At 43.1% G+C, this 22,276-nt stretch overlaps 1 protein-coding gene across 3 annotated transcripts in view; it reads right to left on the reverse strand.

Moving 5' to 3' along the window:
- MYZAP (myocardial zonula adherens protein) overlaps positions 1 to 22,276 on the reverse strand; it is a 90,052-nt gene that overhangs the window by 25,531 nt on the left and 42,245 nt on the right. For 2 of the 3 annotated variants that reach the window (XM_053223968.1, XM_027067353.2), the window contains exons 9-10: positions 19,415 to 19,494; positions 17,625 to 17,730 (exon numbers count right to left, since the gene is read on the reverse strand). In XM_053223968.1, the coding sequence (XP_053079943.1) occupies positions 17,625 to 17,730; positions 19,415 to 19,494 (186 nt within the window). Of the gene's footprint in view, positions 1 to 7,997; positions 11,089 to 17,624; positions 17,731 to 19,414; positions 19,495 to 22,276 lie in introns of those variants that run through there. The other variant, XM_027067355.2, reaches the window with a different exon arrangement.

Here is a 22,276-nt window from a genome sequence, read left to right on the forward strand (position 1 = left end):
CAAGCAACCATCATTAATAGATGAAAGGGTCAGGGGCAAAGCTAATGAGGAACTTTACAACAGTGTCTTGGGCTGTCACCACCTGAATCCACAATCCACCTCAGTATCATCACCCGAAGCGGGACAATCCCCACGGTGACTGCAGAAGAGATACGGAGTAAATCGCGCAGTGCCACCATGAAGTATTTTTGCTTACCCCCACAAGAAACTTAAAACCGAATCTCACCAGGCTGCCGGAGCTAAAAAGAATCAAATCCATAACGTGGGAACTTTTATAGGACAACGGACTCGGGTCCTGCAATGTCACTGGGTGGGGGAAACTTGGTGGGAGAGGAGAGCGGATGGGGAGAAGCATGCTCTAGATTAAAAGATGTGAGAAGCACAACCATCAAACATAATGGGCCTTCTCCGTAGACTGAGTGACACAAAGCAACAGTGAAAAGGACACGTTAAAGACATTTCAGAAAATTTCAGGATAGGTATGAAATGATACCAAGGAACTGTCTTTAATTTTGTTAGATGAGACAGTGGCATTGTGATTAAATAAGAAAAAGGCCATATGTTTCAGACATGTATAATGAAGAGCATAAAAAACACAAGCAGAATATCTGGGACTTGCTTTAAAATAACTACACAAAGGGAAAAAAAGAGAGAAAGAAGGGACAAGTAAAGCAAACAGAGCCAAGCCTTGCTATTTGTTGAATCTGGTAAAAAGCCTAGGAGGTTTCATCGATTAGTCTCTCTGTCCTGAGTGCATTTGACATTTTCACGACAAAATATTTTAAATTCCACCTAGTGTCAAAAAATATAATCCTCTGACATAAAAAGCAAGCCATACTAAATAGAATATAATAAGAAACACATTTAAGAAAAACCATCCAATGTGGATAATAATTAAAGAAACTACCAATTAAAAACAGTAACAAGTTACCCTTTAATAACAATTAAATTTGCCCCAAGCCACTGGCTGAAGAACTCCGTGCAGAAAGGGCTGGGAGAGACAGCTTCTCTCGTGTGTTGCAGGTGGCATTGTAAATTAGAATGACCCTTTGGGCAATTTAGCAATAAATATTAAGAGCCATAAAGCTGTTCATACCCTTTGACCCACTAATCCCACTCCTGGGAATTTATCCTAAGGATATCATTCAGACATAGGAAAAAAAGCTGTATATACAAAGATCTTCTTGGTCCTATTATTTATAATAGAAAATGGAAGTAGCCTTAATGCCTAGCACTAAAGGACTAGGTAATACATTATGGAATTTCACTTTGATGGAATATATTACACAGAAGCTACAAACAAATATATTGCAAAATGTTAAGTGTTTACGAAAAGCCTCAAGGGATTAAAAAAAAAACAAACCTCACAATGATTGAAGGTAAAAGCCAGAAGTTAGATAAATGAAACAGTTCTGATGTTTGAGTAGGATTACAGGCAAAAAGAAAGTTTTGTTTCTTAAAATGTCCTTCAATATTTATAGGAAGAGTTCTCAAAAATCATCCTTATAGTGTTCCTTTTTCATTCCTTCCTACAGTATTCAGATTTTTTAAAAACTGGCTTTAGTTCTTTAAACAAAAGGCAAAACGGGTAGTGAAATTAGCTACAATGTTCCAAGGAGGTTGGGGTTAATTTCATCAAATAACCTAAAAAGGGACTTCAAATACACTTGTTTCACTATCTCTGGAGTAATCAGAGCAGTTTGTGAGTCTAAGGAAGCTAGGATCGAAAGGCACCCTGATGATCAGTTCCCAGGAAAATACTGACAGCATTGTCATTTAAAGAAAGGAGGAGCTATGGGGCCGAGATGTCACCTGGAGGATGCTGAGGGAGGCAAATCCTGGGTGTTCTAAGAGGACAGAGGGCTGATGCTGGAGCAAAAGAGGCACCCCCTTCAGGAGAGACAGAAGGACAGTGGGAAGGGTTTGGGGGTGCTGAAGCTTCTGCTGCCAGGACTTGCCTTTCCCAGCAACTGAAGCTTCCAGAAGCGATCGTGCTCTTGTGTTAAGTGAATACTTTCATCCTTGACCATTCCTTACAGAGGCATCTTGTATGGTGTGTTCTGTGACCAGGGTTGACTTGTTCAGATGAGAGAAAAAAGGACACCAAGGCTGGCAGACCTGCATGCCTTGCCCCTCATACCCTACACGGGGCGCCAACCTTGAATCCCAACTGAGTCTCCCTGGGGTCTGCCCCTTGCACACACCCCAGTGTCCTCCGAGAAGACATCTGTTGTGAGGCGCAATCTCTAAATGACACATTTGTGTGGAAAACAGTGTTATTTACGACTGCCAACATCAAAGCACCTTCAAACACTGTCTCCTATAGAACCCAGCACATGATAAACTCTCAAAACTTAGCTGCTATGTTATTACTAGTATTTCTCCCTCCCTAGACTGTGAGCTTCTTGAGAGTAAAGACCTTGGTCATCTTTATATTCCCAGACAATGAATGAGTGAATCAGTGGCTCCATGCATCTATCTTTCAACAATCCATCCCTTAGACCACTGGGGCAAAACTGTCTGGAACAGATTCTTGGAGTCCTTGATGAACCAAGGTGAATGTATCCCTAAGAGCACCTCCCACATCAGGGCTATTCCAAAATGCAGGGTACCATGCAGCTGGCATGCAACCTTTGCTCTTTTTGATACATTCATGTTTGTAAATTTGACCTTGAAGAGGTTCATGTATTCTTCATGAAGCTGCGTTTAGGTCTAGCTGTCACCAGGTGGTGGTAAATGACCAAGCTACCAGGCTCGAATCAAGACATTAAGAAATGAGAAATTAGAAGCACTTACTTTCCAGACCTCATCCATTTTACTTAAGAACATAATCTTGTCACAACCGTTAAGTTTCAGTATCAAATAGCAGACCCCCTTCTAGAACAAAAGAAGAAACCCGTCTGGTAAAATCTGGAATCTCTTAACTAACATTAGATTTTTTTTCTTATTTTTGTCTTGATAAGCATGTTTCTTTGTAACTCAAGCTGAATATATACGTCTTGCAGCCTAATGATCACATGGGATGCTAGGTCTCTTACGACTACAGCCAGTCTGATGTTTAAAGTGGTATGTTTTGGGGGAAAGGTGTATCCTCTATTTTCTTAGAACTGATAATGGCTTTTCTTCACATTTGCCACTACTGAGATACCTCCATGGGTGATTTTAGCTAAGCAATCCCTGCTAAGCCATGGCTGCACGATGGAATCACCTAGAGGGAGCTTTTACAAAACATTGACTTCTAGGCCAACCGCCCAGAGATGCTGAATAGTATCACTCTCCTCCTTAAAAGCCCTCCCAAGCTTCTGACATTCAAACTCCCTAGCATGGATGTGAGGCCCTTCTGCTATGGCCCCCCCTGTATCTCCCCAGTGTCCTTTCAATGCCTGTCCTGTCCCAGATGAACCCTACGTTTAAGCCACTCCATCCTCTCAGCACTCCATGGACATACAGTGGTCCTGCCTCTGGGCCTTTGCACAGGCTGGTGCTTCCACCAACCCTGTCTTCCCACCCTCTATCCCCCTCTCCACCCAGAAATCTCCTGCTGTCACAAGATACTCACTAGTCACCTCCCAGAGCAGCAGTTCCCAAGTCTTCCAGTCCGGCTTCGTGTCTCCCTCTTCTGTTCTACCTCAGCCCTCTGAACAACCCGTTAAGACACCTCACTGCTACTACCATCCTTTGTCGACATCTCTCTTGCACTAGACAGCACACCCACAGGGAAGATGTGTTTACTGTATCAATGATCTTATATAAAAGAACTGTTTCTCTTAGAAGATGGAATCACCCTTGTCAATTCACACATTTTTACAACCTGCTTCTGGAAACAATTGCTGTAGTGAAAGGACTCCTACCGATTTCTTTCAAAAACAGCTTGCGTGTCAGCTGGAACACAATGAAACTGTACAAAATTTTAGTAAGATCCTGTTATGGATTCAGAGCAACCCTGAAACTTGCGAGGCTTCTCAGCTTCCTGATTTTTTTTTCTTGTTAGTGACAGACATGCAGGTCACAGGTCATTTCGTGTTAATGTCAGAATACAATACAGCCCTATAATTAGAATTTCATGAATAGTACCCGATTGTGCAAAACTCATGAAACGTAACTCACTATTGAGGCGGAGGATGCGAAGAGAAATTAACGAATGTAAGAAATGCAGCAGCAAATACATACTAAATAGTAGGCAGCGCTTGGTATGTTTTTTCAAGAAACTGCTGTAGGGTGTTGTGTTTTACCAGCTGGCAAATGACAATATATGTGTATCTGGAAAATGCCTTAAATGAAACAGTAAACATACACCAAAAAGGAGCACAATACTAGAAGGTATGTTAAAACTGATGATCACACTGAATCACATCAACATCAGGCAAGGAAAAGGGAATTAGATTTTTTTTTTTTCAATCCAAACTAAGTTTTAACCAGTCGTTTTCTTGGAAATTTGTTTACTTTCATTTTCATTCAAATTTTAGGAATAACCAATTAAGGCCCACAGGCACATTTATTCAAAATCAGGGTGTGAGAGCTGTGTGTGTGCATGCACGGGTATTGTGAAACTTGACCACACGTTAATAAATAAAGCTCCCAACCTCTATCACCAACAACTCCAATTTGTTACTCTTTCCCATGGACCCTCATTTCAAAAGACTGCTTTGAACCGCATTTATGAAGAAAAAAATCATTTTCCCATTGAAAAACATACCAAAGATGACGAACTTCCATTTAAAGCCTCTCATCAAAACGCGACAACCAGGGTTATGAATTCTAGGTAAAAGCAGTAAGATACTTTATTATGAGTCCTTGTAGACTTCTCAGCGGCTGTGAGAGTATTTGAAAAATCCACAAGAAAATAGTTTGAAGATTCCCATTATCATTTTCAACCCCCCTTAGAGGCCCAGTGGATCAGTGAACCGACCAGGGCAAACATGGATCATTTGGATAGCCAAGAATCTTCTAGGGCTCACTTCTGGATTTAGTGTCCTTTTGCCTCCTCTTGTCCTGACAGGTCCTTGTTTTCCAACCAAACTCAGTGTTCCCCTCTGTGATCTAGAAAATAATTGTTTTCCTCAGCCTTACCAAAATAGGAATCCTGCCTGATGTCCATGTATTTGCCCCCCTCCCCATGAAAAATGAGAATAATTGACACTTCTATACTCTTCCTCTGAAAAGGTTTTTCATAGTTGCTACGGCTGCTCTTAATTCTATTTCAGAAGTCTTGTAACACTGTAATTTCATAGTTATTGTATTTTTGAAGTGCATTCTCCTTGATAAAAACCATCACAGTAAGAATTTAAAAAATAATAAAGTTACCCTGTTTTCCAAAAAAAATAATAATAATAAAGCTCAGGGAAATATGACAAGATTGGAATCTGCCCTACACTAACGCAACATAAAAGAACCGTTTAAAAAGGACAAGGAAAATGGTGCATTATCTCATTTTGGGGGGGAGTGAAGGGAATGAATTAAGGCCACAACAAAACGAAACTGAAAAATTGCTAAATGAAGCTCTGAGTGGGGAAAATGAAAAATCAATGAAGGAACGGAGGGGGAAAAAGGTCCATTTTTCATCTTCATGATGCTTGATTGGGTTTGTAGAAATTCATTTCCAATTAATGTGTCTTGTGGCATTCAGCCAGGCTAGATATGAACAGGGCACATATTTTAATCAATTTTTTTCTATTAAGTTTGAAGTAATATATAATAATAGAACTATACCATTCAAAAGGATCAGTTGAAACCGGCTTCTGAGGTAAAATAATCTAATTTGGTTTGATTCCTATCTTATAAGTAAAGACAACCCAACTTCTCTTTCAGGAGAGGAATAGCACCCTGATTCTCTCAGGTGCCTAAACATGGTGCGCTACATAAACATCAGGGAAGGATGAATCAACTGGTTTTCCGACCTGAGGGAGAATAATGGACCACTGGGAAGGAAGTCCTAGGGGTGTCCTGGGTACCAGGGTTATTGCTGGGTTCACTTATTATTCTCAGAAACAACCCTAGGAGCGGTTATCCACTACAGAGGAGGAAACGGAGGTTCCTAGAGTTTTATTACCCATCATTCCCTCAGCAGTCCCCTCTGATCACCTCCGTTTCAGGCTCAGTGTTAGATGCTGGGAGCACAGCAGTCAGCTAGAAAGATCTGACCTTCACCTTCATATGCCACCTGTCCTGGTGAGGAAGGCAAGCAGTAAGCAGAAAATCAAACTCACAAGCAAGTACAATAAAGGGAGGAACACAGTGATGTTTCATACCCCCTAGACAGGATGCACCTGCTGACTGCAGATGGGGTGAGGGAAGGGGTCAGACCTGGGGGCTGAAGAGGGTGGCCAGCTCACCCCTCCTTGCCTGGGACTGCCCAGGCTTTAGCACTGGGAGTCTCATGTGCCTGGAGCATTCTCATTCGCTGGCAAACCAGGACAGCTGGTCCCCCAAGACTGGATGCTGGCAGGGCTGAATCTAAGCTCATATCTCTCTGATTTCAAGGCTCTAGCTCCTTCTCTCCGCACAGTAAAGTTCAGAGGTCTGCTTCCACCCTCCCTATGATGACAACCCATCACTGCAATGCTGCCTGGAAATTAGGCAAGGCTGGGAAGACTGTTGACAGGTAGTTTCTCTCACAAAGCATTTGCTGGGACCTTACGTCTTTAGGCTGTTCTTTGTCCCTCTGACTTTAGAGGAAGAAAGTGGAATGGAGAGGTGGGGAAGCAGGCACTCTAAGCTTCTCTATCCCCATGCTTTCCTCGAGAGATGCAGACCCTACACAGAACAGGTATATCCAGGGAGAAACTTGTTTCAGTCTAATGTAGTGAGATGATGCATATGGAGGCATCCAGCTCCACACGTGGTACACAGCTGGTGCTTTAAAAATGTTAGTTTTTAAAGTGTCCCTAAAGCTCAAGTGTCCTGGAGTACAGACCCTCACCTGCACGGGCCAGGGTTCTCCTGGGAGCCTCCTAGCTGCCCTTCCTGCTTCTCTCCTCTCCTATTCGCCCAGCACCTCCTGCCAGAGACATCTGTGGTCAGATCCGACCAGGCAAAGGGCATCACTGAGGAATCAGGAGCAGGGTAACACAGGATATTTTCTCAGCTTGGTGCTGAGTGGGTGCTCACCCACAACTGCTCACCCACAACTTATTATCACTCCCCATGGCAATCCAGTCAAACTGGATTAATAGCTCTCTGAACCCACCCTACATTTTTTCTCGTCTCCGTGTTTTTGTTTTCTTTTGTTGTCACCGTTGTTATTTATTCTCTATTTTGTCTGTCATGTCCTTTGCCACCCATTCAATCCCTGCCTAGAAAAATCCAATCCACCCGGCAAGACCTGGTCAAATATCACCTCCTCCCTAAGGCCTCTGTACCCATACCCGCAACAGTGAACATTTACGGGCTCTGTGCTAAGCCCTTAGCATGCATTTCATCAATCAATCCTACAACAGCCTCCAAAGAAGGTACTATTATGATTGTACTCATTTTGTTTGTGAGGAAACTGAATGCTGGAGAATAAGTAACTTGTTCAAGATAAAAAGCCGAGCCAAGAAAGGAGGAGGATGCAAAGCCAGGTCCAATTTACTCAAAGCCCATGAACTTAATCACTACTGTCTCCAGATTCTGTGTCACCAGCACACAGCTCATACCCCTGGTTAATACCTGTCATATTCTGCCTTGAGTTCTAACAAGTTTTAGGGTCAACCATAAAGTCTTTTGAGGGCAAGAACTCGTCCACTTTTGCATTTTGTTCCTAAAAGACACTTCTAAAATGTTGACTAACCCATCAGGGCAGAAGAACAGGAATATTTAGACAGTGGCACAAGGAAAACAAGTCCAGGGTGATAAAGAGGTCATGAAAAAATCAGTGGGGCAAAGATGGACTATTCAATGAGTGCTGTTAGAGAAACAACCTTCCCGTGAGAAAAAAAAAAAAAAAAAAACACACACACACAAAAACCCCACAAAAACAAAAAAAAAATGGATTCCTATTCACAGTATATACACAAAAATAAATTCCACATGGATTATTCTTTATTTGTTCAACAAGCATTTATTGAGCACCTACTATATGCCAGTGACTGTTGCAGATGTTAGGAGCACAGCCAAGAACAAAACAGAGAAAAACCACTGCCCTCATGGAGCTTACATTCTAGTGAAGGAAAACAGACAATAAGTAAGCAAAATAGGTAAGTGTAGTATATATAATAGGATAAGTGCTACAGAGAAAGAGTAAAGAAGAAGATAAAGGGTATGAGTGTGGGAGGCTGTAATTAAAGATAAAAAACAAAACTTTCATGAAAGTATTACACAAATAACCTTACAGGAGACAAACAAGACACACAAACAGCACCAAAGGATGGATACATTTATACCAAAATTTAAAACGTGTACATTTTACAAGATACCATAACGAAACGAACAAAAACATTGACTGGGAGAAGACAATAGCATGCAAACACATTTTGACAAACGATCGACGTTGGCAGGATCCACAGTTCCGACAGATCAGCAGGAGACAAGACAGCCAAACAGGAAAGGGAGCAAAGGATATGAACAGCCAGTTCACAAAGGCGGAAGCCTGAATGCTCAACGAGCTAATGAGAAGATGCTCAGCCGCACCTGTAATGATGAGTGGTATTGGGCTGAAGCAAATGAAAGTTAAAGGAGATACTGTTTCACAAATGGCTACATTTATAGTCCAACCATGCCAAGAGGTGGTGAGGATGTGGGGAAATCTACCCCCCAGGTGGGTGGAAGTCCCTCTCTGGGGACCAAGTGACTCCAACTATGTTCCGGAAGTACAGAAGCAAAGAGACGTGCTTGGCATTGTTTGTAAAAGAGCAGAAATTCGGAAACAAGCTAAGTATCGATAGGACACATGACAATACATTCACACAATGAAATATTACAGAGCCATTAAAATAAATAATTTATATTTATCTGTAACATCAGAAACAGGAATGTAATTGGGGGAAAAGTTGAATAAGAGGTACAATAAAATCTACTTATCTATTATAAATAAAAATGCACATCCATTTGTAAACACCGAAGTTAGGCTAAATACTGATGACAAATACCTATGTATGTAGTAAAAGCATCAGAACATGCCCTGGATGGAGAACAAATTGCTTCTGAAGAGGGAGAGAGTAGAGAAGATGGAAAAAGATCAGAGGAATAAAAAGACAATTCTTTGTCTGTAATGTTTTCTAGGACTTGGAAGAAACCTGAAATATGCCAAAATGTTAACACTCAATTCTAGAGGACAATACATGCGTCTTTGTTTCTAGCAATCTCTATGATTTTCCATATTTACAATTTTTTCAATTAAAAAAAAGAAGCAAAGAAAAAACAAGTGAAAGAATGCACACTGGCTTTGGAGCCAAAGGTCTTGCTGTGGCCCCAGGAGCACCATCATTCGCTGAGAGACCACCTGTTACTTTTCTTTTAGTTTTCTGGGATTAAAAAAAAATTGTGCTAATAATATGCCCCGTAGAGGATTCGTGTGGGAATGTTAGGCCTAGATGCATGGGTTTGACATGTGAGAAACATTCCGTAGCTGGTAGTTACTTAGAACAAGAGTGTAGCTGTACAAACTACAGGCAGAACGTGGGCACCCAGGACCCTGAGAAATATTTTACAGCCAATTAGAAACAATCTCAAGAAAGAGAAAGTGAATTCAATGACATTTGCAAACAAAAGAACCTTCTCCCGCAAAAGAACAATTTGTATCGTAAATATATTAATGAGCACACGTCATAAAATGAACCTGCAATATTTCCATAATGCACAGAAAAAAACAAGTCTCACACACGTGGTGAGCTTCCTGGTACCTTCTAAAACCTTCACATTTTAGTGTATCCAAGATTTCAAAATAAAGAAGTGAATAATATGTTGAACATGAGAATTTGAAACATTTTTAGTTACTATAAATGAATCCTGCCTCAAACTTCAGAGTGGCACCTCTTTTCGGTGGGGTTGTGAGCGGCCAAGAGACAAAACCCTAGCCCTAGAATCCACGGCTTCCTTCCCATGCACTGCCTACTTGCTAAAGTGGGGCAAAAGCATCTGAATGAGACACAAAGACAAATATTAACAGGAAACCCACTTTGCCAGGGAGAAGTCAGAGCAGAGAACCACCCAACATGGAAGGGACACCCAGCCCCTTAGAGAAGTCAGCCCCGTCCACTAGCTTATTAGGCTAACACCACCCACTATTACTCCTACTGCTGCTACCACTACGCGTATTCAGGAACACTGTTAAGTTTTGATGACATCCCAGCACCTGTGGCTTGTCTCAAGGAGATCTCTATAAAAATAAAGCAGCTGTGCAATATATTTCACTTTAATGTATTTCAGTCAAATAGATGTCTCTTTTCCTCAGATACACTTCTCCTTCTCATGAAGTTAGTTGAAGTGTCTACTCAGGTAGATTGCCCACGGGGATAAAAAGCAGACCATACCTGGCTTAAGCAAAAAGAATACTAAGTTGACTCGCGCTTTTGATCTCCATTCAGGAAGGGCATCCTCAGGGCCACCTCCCACATGCAAATATAATCAAACTACATTTCTTCAGTATTATCTGGACTGTGATCTGGAGGGGAGCATTTCCTTCCTGGAACACGGGAGGAGTTCTTCAAGCCTGCTTCCCAGCTCCTTAGCAGGTGTGCTTGGCCGCTTTTCTGTAGGTAAGGCTTCATTTTCCGAGATCTCAGAACCAGCCTCCACCTGACACTTCCTGAATTATAGTTTAGTACTATTTTTCATTGCAGTTCTTTCTTTGATGTCTAGGAACCCACGTTTCTAAAAATATTCTTTGAGTTCTCTTGTCTCTGCAGTGTGAGGCTGGACAGGTTGAGGTGACAGTGTGTGGTGTTTTCACAAATGAGAGCCCTACGTGGTCAATTTTTCCTTCCACATCATGTCCTTCCTGTTTTGTTCGTCGGGCTCATCACCAATACATGCCACCTCTTCCCAGCCGAGAAAGTACAAGATTCTTCTAATCACGAACAATAAACACAATCGCTTCCAACCCAGGCTACCATTTTATCATCTTCCAAAGAACCGGAGACTAAATCTGGAGAAGAGCTCGTGTGACATGATCTGGAAACAGTTCAATTGAGTGGATTAGGGTCGTGGACTCAGTGCTGTGGCTCCTTTACCCTGCCCCCATGTGGCTACATTATCACTGATGGGAAGTACTCTGAATAACTTCAACACAGGGCATTTGGCAACAATGTACTTTTGTGTTATGCATTTCAGCATAGCACATGATAGTTTTAAAGTGCTAACAAATGGCTGAACCATTTAAAATGGAAGATTCTTAGGATGGGGAGAACTAAATTTTTAAAAATTATTTTGTATATAAATACTCTCCTCCAAGGACAGGCGGCTGAGATGGAACACAGCACAGAGCACAGAAGAAGACAGAAGCAAATCCAGAAGATTCCATTTGGCTCAGAAGACTCCCAAAGAGGAAAGGGCAGCTTTGTGCATTAGTCAAGAAATCACCTCAGCTACTTTTGCTTTTAATTCATTTAGTTTGACTTTGGGTATACACAGCAGGAGTCCATTCACCAGGAATAATAATAATAGCAGCTAGTATTTACTGGGTATTTCCTATGTTCCGATCAGTATGTTATAAAGTATTTTATGTACATCATCTCATTTAACTCTTACAAAAAATCATTTTGGATACTGTTATTAACCCCATTTTACAAACAAGAACTCTTTGAAGGGTCCCCAACTAGTAAATGCAGGTCTGATTCAAAAGTCCTTGCTCATCTCCATTTTCTATGCTACCTTTCATTTTTACCCATAAAGGTCTCTCACTGCACTTCTTCCTCAGTCTCTAACTGCAGGGGGTGCCTGTGAATTCAGGGCCTAGGTGGCAAGTTACATGGACTTGAAAAAAAGAGAATGCAAAAAAGCCCTGCTTTTGCTGACTGGCTCAAGAGCCAAAAACCCAAAACCCAGACCTCAACTCTGAAGAGTTCCTGGCCATCTATTCTCCCTGACCCAGGTTGTTTGCATTGGGGCACCTGGGCGGCTCAGTTGGTTAAGCATCTGACTTCAGCTCAGGTCAGGATCTCGTAGTTCGTGAGTTCCAGCCCCACGTTGGGCTCTGTGCTGACAACTCAGAGCCTGGAGCCTGCTTTGGATTCTGGGTCTCCCTCGCTCTCTGCCCCTTCCCAACCCTCTCTCTCTCTCTCTCTCTCTGACACACACACACACACACACACACACACAAATAAATGAAAATTAAAAAAATTTTTTAAACTGTTGAATTAGGACATTAATTCTCCAAAAAATCTAAGGGATGATAATTAAATACTTTCATTTCATAGGAATTGCAAAAATGTTCTGCTTTGTTTTGCACTTGAGAAGCAGTCACTATGAATACTATTATTTCAACAAGGTATTGTGTTCTAAGAGGTACACTGTGACCAAGTGTAAGGTCTTCTGGTCAGAAGCAGGGTGAGGCCAGACACCTGAACGCACAAGCACAGAGGGAAGAGGATCCCTGAGAACCATTTCTGGTCTCTTTGTTAGTGGTAGGTTCTCAGCTTCCGAGGACAGTAGGTGGACTGGATTTTGTCCCTTTAAGACTAGTATTTATTTAACAAGTAGGCCTCATCCATCTACCTTAATAGCACCTTCTCTTCAGATGCACCTGGAGAGCCTCTGGAAAGTTTTTTTACCTGGATACCACCAGGCCAGTACAGCACTCAGAGTGAGCTGTCAAAGAATCCTCTCCTGATGGGGCTGGCAAAGAGCACTAGATCCCCTGACAAGACCAGAAGATCATACATTCGGACAAGCTCTCCGGTGTCCGTGCTTGTGGTCTCTGCTCACTGGTCTCCTTGGCTCTCTTCCCTTCAGCCCTTCCTACTCCAGTCCAAGTTCACTACCAGCTTTGCACCTCGGGTACAACAGCTTCTGAGGGAAGCTGGCTCAATCTATTAACATGTGGAAATGAAAAATTCACAGCACTGGGGCAACTTGGTGGCTCAGTCAGTTGAGCATCCAACTTTGGCTCAGGTCATGATCTCACGGTTCATGGGTTCGAGCCCCTCATCAGACTCTGTGCTGAGCGCTCAGAGCCTGGTGCCTGCTTCAGAGCCTGTCTCCCTCTCTCTCTGCCCCTCCCCTTGCTCATGCTCTTTCTCTCTCTTTCTCAAAAACAAACATTAAAAAAAAAAAGAAAAAAAAAATTCAGAGCACCGGTTCTGAATGCTGGCTGCACACTGGAATCTCCTGTAGCTTGAAAAACCAAAATCCTTGCCATACCCAGTGCCTTCTTCCCACCTCCGTCTGCCAGGTTGGGCCATGTTGTAAAGCCCCCCAAATGATTCTAATGTGCAGCCTGGGCGGAGAAGCACTAGTAAGAAAATCATTCCTTCTACCTTTGCGCTCATTAAACATCTAAATCATAGAGGGGGACAAGCGGGGAGTGGAACTGGTTTCCGCAAAAGAGAAGTCTAAAGAAAGAATGCATCCTCCATACTGGAAAGGAAACCTAGACGCTTCCCATTGGAAGAACCATTTCACCCACCACAATGGCAGTGGGAAATGAGAAGGAGGCGATAAAATGAAAGAAGCTATTTACTAAACTACTAAGTAGTCACCTGAATAATAGCATGGCCTAGTGGCAAAAATGTAAGCCTCCCCCACCCCCTTTTTGAGGACAAACAAGAATTTGTTCTTCCCTCCAGGCAATTTTCCCCCTGGCAAGAAAGCCACTTTGCTTGGCTGGGGACCTCCTTGGTGTGAGCAGGTAAAGAGGGGTGAATGATCCTGCTGACTGAGGAGCTCACACGTAAACATGTCCAGGCTTCACAGCTCTGGCCTCAGGCTCCGCCCAGCCTTCTGCTCCCCACCCCCATCTCCTGGTTCCTTTAAAGGCAAGCGAAAGAATGCAGATGGACTCAAGACACAGAACCTAACCCCAACAAGGCTTTTTCAACAGAACAAAGAAGCCCAAAGGCAAGGATTCTGGAAGGCAGGTAACACCAGATGGGAAGACCCAGGAGGGCAGGACCACAGGTGCACTGACCCCCACCCTGCACCCAGCCCCCCCCCCCCCCCCCGCACAAAGAAAGTGCTGGTGCTTAGCTAGTGAACAGACAGACCACTCAATTTCCCTACAAGTGCTATTTTTTTTTTCCAGTCTCTCCATATTTTCCAGCAAACCCTTAAAGTCTAAAAGGGTCGTATACGGGCTTATTTTGTTTTTAACTTTTTTGTCAGAGCCAGAACCAGTTAGAAGAATTAGTGATGGGAGCAAGGGAGCCAATCCCTGACATCCACCACAAAAGGAGACTTAATTCGGTATTAAGATCTAGCCTAGTGGGGGTATCTGGTGCCACACTTATCACAACACTTTGCACAAATCTAGCCTAGTGGGGGTACCTGCTGCCACACTTATGATAACACTTTGCACTGAATGTGACCCCGTAAGATATATACAACATTTGATTTCACAAGGGCCCATCCTGCCCGACCTGCAGTCAGCCCATCTTATATGCACAAGTCCTCACTGACATATACTGTCCCACACAGTGAAAATCAAGTCCTTATCAAGCCAAGGATGGCTTAGTTTTTATTTTTTTATTATTGTTATTATTATTATTAAATTCTATTCTACTCAGGTTGAAGGAAATACATGGCTTAATATTTAAGGATTCCAAAAACCTCCATAATAATACCTTTTTCAGTTTTAAGCTGAAAAAAAGCAGCCCATCTCAGTAAACTAAGCTTTTTCACAGACATTGCAGCTAAAATGATGCCAGCAATGGACAGAGACTGAGTCCCCACCCTTGGGAAACATGAGGCTATCACATGGCTAAGCTTTCAGGCTTCATGTGAGGGAAGCAAAACTGTCCCTAACATCTGCCACACATAAAGTTTGCCTCTACTTCTAGGTCAAGTTTGTCTCGATATCTAGAGAGCTGGGGTTCACAGATATAAACTTCTCAAGTCAGAGGTTATGAATTTGTGATTTTGCTTTTATGCAACGTAATGAGGAGATGATAATAACAGCTCAGTAAACAATAAAGCATTCTTTTTTTTTTTTTTAACGTTTATTTATTTTTGGGACAGAGAGAGACAGAGCATGAACGGGGGAGGGGCAGAGAGAGAGGGAGACACAGAATCGGAAACAGGCTCCAGGCTCTGAGCCATCAGCCCAGAGCCTGACGCGGGGCTCGAACTCACGGATCGTGACCTGGCTGAAGTCGGACGCTTAACCGACTGCGCCACCCAGGCGCCCCAATAAAGCATTCTTTATATAAGGAGCTTTTAGCTCAACTCCTAGATCACTAGGAATGCACTCGTGAGGAAGGGCTAAATACCCTCCCAAGGCAGCCAGTACTGGAATGTTTTCTTTATGTGAAACGAAAAGCTGAAGTTTGCCTCTTTGCAAGTGCCACCCAGTGGTTCTGGCCTGGCCTTGCATTGCAGTATTATTTAAGAATACATTCTCTCATCTCCATGGCTGTTTTCTAAGATGTGAATTCAGCTCTCATGCCGCTCCTTGGCCATCTCTTCCCCCAGCCCTCAGCCATGCCCTGAATCACAGCAGCTGTCAACTCCTTTCTTTCTCCCTGCTCTTCTAAATGTGCTCCTCTGTCGATGTCCCTCTTCCATGTTTCTAACTTAAAAAAAAATGTATTCACATCAACGGCTGCAGCAACTGATATTTTAAACCATCCTTTTGTTGTGTAAGTTAACATGGAATACTGGGCAAACACATTAATTCTTAGCATCTGATTTAGATAGTAGTTGAAAGTTAGAATAAAAAAATCTCTTTTCTTTCCAGTCTCCATGCACTGTTGAAACCCAGCTGTCCCCTAGGTGGTGCTCACTCTGATGGTGCCACCCTAAATGTCAGCGTGTGATTTCATTCTGACGACTGCATCTTCTACACATCATCGGGACTTAGAGAAGTCTATCTGGGAGATAGTAAGTCACAGGTAGAGAAGCAAGGCATGGAAAGTGATCTTTATACACCAACCTATTTTCATGTATCGATTTTCCCCTACTCCCTTCAAAGCGGTATGCCTGTTATATTCCAGAAGTCAGAAAACAGAATCCTAAACTACTTGACTGTGTCTCTTTAAGAAGTATCTCTGCTTTTGGGACTGATCTTAAACCCTTACAGAGAATAACTGAAAAGAAGCCAACTAGTATGAGGTTTGATTCACTGGTTTCCTAATACATGAAAACAATGCTAAGTTGAGAGAAATGCAGTCCTCTACAGTCAAAGAGCCCCATGGAAACAGGGCCAGCCTTGCCCCAGACATCTTGCATGTGAAATTCAGAAGCAGAGAAGCTATGATCTGACATCCATGGTTCCCCAAGTGCTTTTCTCACAACTGCTCCAGCCTGCCTGTGCTATGGGGAGTGCACAGGGACTCCTCCTTCCACTATTCTGCTCCCTGAGGCTTGCAGATGAGCCAATATAAGGCACACAGGACTTAACGCAGTATGAATGGATTTCTTGTTTAGGCAACAGATTTCACCTAATGTATACATTTATCCTTCAAGAGAACAAAGTAGCCCTCCACAGCTTCACAGTTCCCTGACCCTAACCTCACTCCACCAGTATCACCAACAGTTTACAGATTAATGAAATAGATATACTTTTAGTATCTTTGTCGTGTGTGTGGTTTTTACTAGAAGTAGACATGCTTTTAATTTTAATGATTCATTAATAAAATAGATAACTTTTCAGAGTAGTGTTTAATATAAGGAAAACGTGGGTTTGTTTTTTTTTTTCAGTTTTTCCAATGCCAACCAATTGTTTAATTAAACTAAAAGCCTTTTCTTTTCTTTGCAAGATAGAGAATCAGATTTCAGGGAATTCTTATAAGTCTGTTAGTACTAACTGTTCCTTTTTTCTATCCAATTTATTAATTCAGCAAGAAAGATACAATAACATGAGATTAGCTATACCACAGCTTGGGCTTTCCTCTATCGAGCACCACGAGAGAGAGAAAGAGATTTTAGTAACACAATTAAAATAATTTGTTTTCCTCCTGCAGAAATATTAATGTTCAACTTACCTGGTTTTTTTTTTTTCCGTTTAGAAAAACAGACAAGCAAGCTATGTCCAGCATATAGTCTGATATCCCACAGACAGATGGAGAGAGGAGAGAGAAGAGATAGAGAAGACACCGAGGGAAGAAGGGAGAGGAGGAAGGAGGCGATGGAGAGGGGAGGGGAGAGAAAGGACACCTGTCCACAGAGGAAGGAAAGATGGAGTGGTCGCTGGGAGAGAGGCAGCCAGGTACAAAGAAGTGCAGAGACCTGACTAAAGGAAACGTTTCCTGTCACACCCTTGGGTCCCCTGGGCTGCAGGTGCCCATTTGGGGAACTGCTGCCCTCTGAAACTGAGTGACCTTACGACTGTGCTTCCCAGTCTTCTTAACTATACCCTCTGATCTGATTAGAAAGATAATCACCAGCCTGCAGGGGGACATATGAGGAAATTTTCCTCTGGACCACGAAGACAGTGGCCTGAGCACATTCACTTGTGAGCCACACAAAACTGAGCTGAGAGTCAGATCCAGATCCAGGGCCGAAGTGTCCCCATAACAGACAGTAATCCTGGCCCGTGACCTTTCACGGCAGCTTACCTCCTCAACCATCTGTTTGACTTTCTTCTGCTGGCAATGCACCATGTCGTCTAGGTGTCTGATCCGTTCCCGGAGGCTGGCAGATGCCTCCTCCAGCTGCTGATACCTGACCGAAAGAGAGCAAAGAGGCACGGAGTCCTAAACCAAAGCAGCAACACCAGCAAGGAGAGTCACCGCCCAGGGAACACTGGCAGAACAAGAATGAGAACTCCATCATGCATCGTGTCTCCTGGGGATGAACGAGGGCTTGACTACCCTGCTACAGGAGGAACCACGGGACTCTTTCTCAAGCTCCCACTTGCAAGTTTTACCTTGTTTAAGGACAGTGACTCTACTTTCCAGGGACTAAAACAGATATTTCTTTTGCACCACTTACAGAATGAGGGGCTCTCTGTTCTGGAACTAATACAATATTGGAAGATCCAATAAAATGCCTTGATTCAGATAACAGAGGAGGAGAGGAGTCTAGTATGCAGAACACAATATCTGAAATCAAGTGGCCGAGTCCTGGGAAGTCTGGAATTGTAGTCTTCCACACATCATTTATTTTGGGAAAATGGGGAACATGTTGAAGGACTTTCTCTGCATCAAAACAGATTGGGCTGCATCATAAAACATTTCACAGTTTTGTTTTAAAACAGCACAAACTGGGGCGCCTGGGTGGCTCAGTCGGTTAAGCATCCGACTCCTGGTTTCGACTCAGGTCATGATCTCGCAGTTTGCGGGTCTGGGTCCTGTGTCGGGCTCTGAGCTGACAGTGCAGAGCCTGCTTGGGATTCTCTCTCCCTCCTCTGCCCCTTCCCTACTTGCTTTCTCTCTCAAAAATAAAGTTTAAAATAAATAAATAAATAACCAGCACAAACTATCTTCTGACTTTGCTCCATTCAATGAAACCAGAGGAACCAGCAGGCAGACGCCTCAGTTCTTCGGTGCCACTGGAATGGAGCACTGGACAAAGGGTCTGGTGGGGTTTGCTGACCACTATAGCACTCTGCCGGGTCCCTCCTCAGCACTACATTCAAATCTACAGCAGAGTGCAAACTGTGAAGTTGCCAAGAGGCAAGAAAACAGATGTTTTTCGGCGTGTACCATATGGCAGGCAGCATGCCCACCGGCTCCCTCCCTATTAATGACCCTATAAGATGGGCACTGCCATAGTCACCGCAACCCCCTCCCCTTTAAAAAGAATTCTCAGTTTACAGATCGGCAAAGAATCTCAGCTAAGTTAAGTAACTCGTTCAAATTGCTCAAATCATCTCCACTCGTTTTCCTTCACCAGAGGGCCATGCATGTCCTCTCTGCCTTCTGATTTCTAGAGGGGACCAAGTCCTGCTCCCTCATTTTCCATGCAGGGCTTTATACGCCCATAGCCAGGGGACGGACGAGGCAAGGTCTGAGTCAACAATGTTCGGAGACCAAAAAAGGCATTTTAAAATTAGTTTCCACTGCAATGGTATTAGTCACAGCTACTGAGTTTTCTCATCAACAAGGTGCATCCTGTGGAGCCAAAGGTTACGAAGAACATTTATAGACTGAACTTTTGCACCCAAGACAGTCTGTGGTGTGCTCCCCCCATGCTAACAATCAACCGCAGGCTGGAAGACGTGGCTGTGAGCTACTGAAGAAACTGGCCCTGCAGTGGAAGCTCTCAGGCCAAGATTTTACAAACAGAAGTCTGCAGCAGGGATGGCCAAATGAAGGAAAAGGCGAGGAACTGGAGACCCCACAGAAACACAGCATGGCTGCCCCAGCATGTAAAGCCAGTACAAGATAAAGGGCAGCGGTCTTACCTTTCCTTGTCAGAACCAGTTATTTCCCCTGACATTTCTGTTTCATGCTCCAGGAGCTGTAGCTGTAGTTGATGGCGTTCCTAAAACAGACACCGACATTGGAATCAATGGATTCCAGGCTGGACAGGGAATGTGTATTGAGCAATTCCAGCACTGGTCAGTTCAAGTTCCCTGTGGGATTTCCACATCCACTCACCAGAGTCCAAACAGAGCTCAAAAATACCAAATCTCTTGGATTGCATTTACAGATGTATTTGTGAATTAGAGACAAATATGCTGGAGAAAGCCAGATTTATTTTTTAAAAAAGGAACCAATCAACTTAGGTTCAGGTATCTTGTGAAAATTTACAGTTCTAAAATATGAGAATCAATACTCTGAAGTCAGTGTCCTATGATATTGCAAAATACTTGATTATTTTCTGCATTATCAAGAAAAGAGTCTATGGGATTTGGGTAACATCCTATACAGTAAGCTGGTGGGGTTTATACAGGTATGTATGTTCAGTTGTACCAATGTACTGTGGTAGTCAGAATAACGGATGGCCGCCCAATGATGTCCACATCCTAATCCCTGAAACCTGTGAATATGTTGCCTTACACATAAAAAGGAACTTGCAGATGTGATTAAGTTAAGGGTGTCAAAATGGGGGAATGATTCTGGATTATCCAGCTGGGACCTTATTGAAGGACGAAGAAGGGCTGGAGACAGATTGGAAAATGCTACACTGCTGGCTTGGAAGCTGTCAGCTACAGCCCTCAGTCAAGGAATGCAGGCGGTTTCTAGAAGTTAGAAAAGGTTAGGAAAAAGGGGCACCTGGGTGGCTCAGTCAGTTAAGCATCCGACTTCAGCTCAGGTCATGATCTCACAGTTTGTGAGTTTGAGCCCCACGCCGGGCTCTGTGCTGACAGCCTGCTTCGGATTCTGTCTCCCTCTCTCTGCCCCTCCCCTGCTCGCGCTCTGTGTCTCTCTCAAAAATAAACAAACGTTAAAAAAAAAATTTAAGTTTATCCAGAAAGGTAACATAAGAACACGGACAATTATTTGTGTGGACAAAGTAGAAAATGTTGACAAAATCGTAGCATCCATCATAACCAAAATTGCTCTAAATACATTACAGATGTTAGTGTAACAGATTTCCTTAAAATGAAATTTATCAAATTCTGCTCATGCTATTGGGCCCTAAGTATTACTGTGCCTCATCGTTATTCTCAGAGATTTTTACCACCAAGTTTTTACCACCAAATTATTAAAAGCAAATCTTTGACAATCTAACTCCCATAACTTCTGATGCCACAAGCTGTGATACCCAAGGAACAGACCAAAGAGATGGGGGAACAGCCCACTCTGGCAGGAAGACCGTATTATCACTGATGGATAAAAGAAGACCAACTTCGGGTGGGGTTTTGATTTTGTTTTTAAATCTCTCCAGCAGGGCACCTGGGTGGTTCAGGCAGTTAAGCAGCCAACTTCAGCTCAGGTCATGATCTCATGATTCATGGGTTCGAGCCCCACGTCAGATCCTCTATCACCCTCTCTGTCTGCCCCTCCCATGCCCTTGTATACACTCTGTCTCTCAAAACTAAGCATTTTGTTTAAAATAATCAATCAATCTCTCCTGCAAAGACCTTCTTACCGCCCACCTGGGCAGAATGCTCCCCTATTCTCATATGGTTGCCTGCTGGCTGGAAGTTTACATAAGCCCTGAAATAATAGCGACAGATGTCCCACAAGTGAGCCCCCCAAGGCAGACTCAAAAAAAAAAAAAAGCTGTAATAGAGTCAGGGCTTTTCTAAACTGATGTACAATAAATTTTAAGTCAACACTATGCGACAAGTTCTTACATTTGTATCTAACTGTGAAACCACCACCCAAGCACAGAATGTTACCTTTTCCACAGCAGGGTCCCTGAGAGATCACACCCCTTAAAAGATTTCTACTAATCAGAAAAGAAAGGTGTTTTGAAAATCCAAAAATAGGAGCAAGCAGGATATGACACTGCCACAGTTCATGCCTGTGGACATGCTGTTCACATAGTGTGTGAGAGAGATCTGGCACAATTCCCGCTCTGAAAGAGGTACCCCTGAGGGAGGAGGAGCAGTCAATTGGAATACCTAATCCCAGCTAAATAAAGCTAGCATACCTCAAGCCTAAATGGAAAAGAAGATTTAGAAAAAGAACAAATCTTTTTCTGCCAGAAAAAGGTGACAGGACTTGAGGAACATCATGTGTCACATAAATGCTGACAGGGCCGGCCGGCCTTACCACCTCCCCTGGCCTCCCGCCCATTGCTTCTCACACAGGCTCCATGTGGAAATCAGTGGGGAAGAATGCTGGACACTTTCAGAATCCCAAGGGTACAAAGAAGATAAGCCAGGGGCGCCTGGGTGGCTCGGTTGGTTAAGCGTCCGACTTCGGCTCAGGCCATGATCTCGCAGTCTGTGAGTTCGAGCCCCGCGTCAGGCTCTGTGCTGACCGCTCAGAGCCTGGAGCCTGTTTCAGATTCTGTGTCTTCCTCTCTCTCTAACCCTCCCCTGTTCATGCTCTGTCTCTCTCTGTCTCAAAATAAATAAACGTTAAAAAAAAAATTTAAAAAAAAAAAAAAAAAGAAAAGAAGATAAGCCATAAAAAAGGCCCAGCCAAGAAAAAGTTGACTGGGGACAGACACTCAGGCAAGTCTGTGACAAAATCGAATCAGAGACACACATTTCAGAGCCACTACTATACGCCAGGCAACATGCTTAGCACTTTGTGTGGACTTTTCTCATTTACTCCTCACAAAGCCTTAAGAATTATTATTGTCAGCATTTTACAGAAAAGGAAACTCAGTTTGGAAGAGTCAAGTAACTGCCCACAAATACAAA

This window comes from Acinonyx jubatus, chromosome B3, assembly GCF_027475565.1.
Source record: "Acinonyx jubatus isolate Ajub_Pintada_27869175 chromosome B3, VMU_Ajub_asm_v1.0, whole genome shotgun sequence".
Lineage (NCBI taxonomy): Eukaryota > Metazoa > Chordata > Mammalia > Carnivora > Felidae > Acinonyx > Acinonyx jubatus.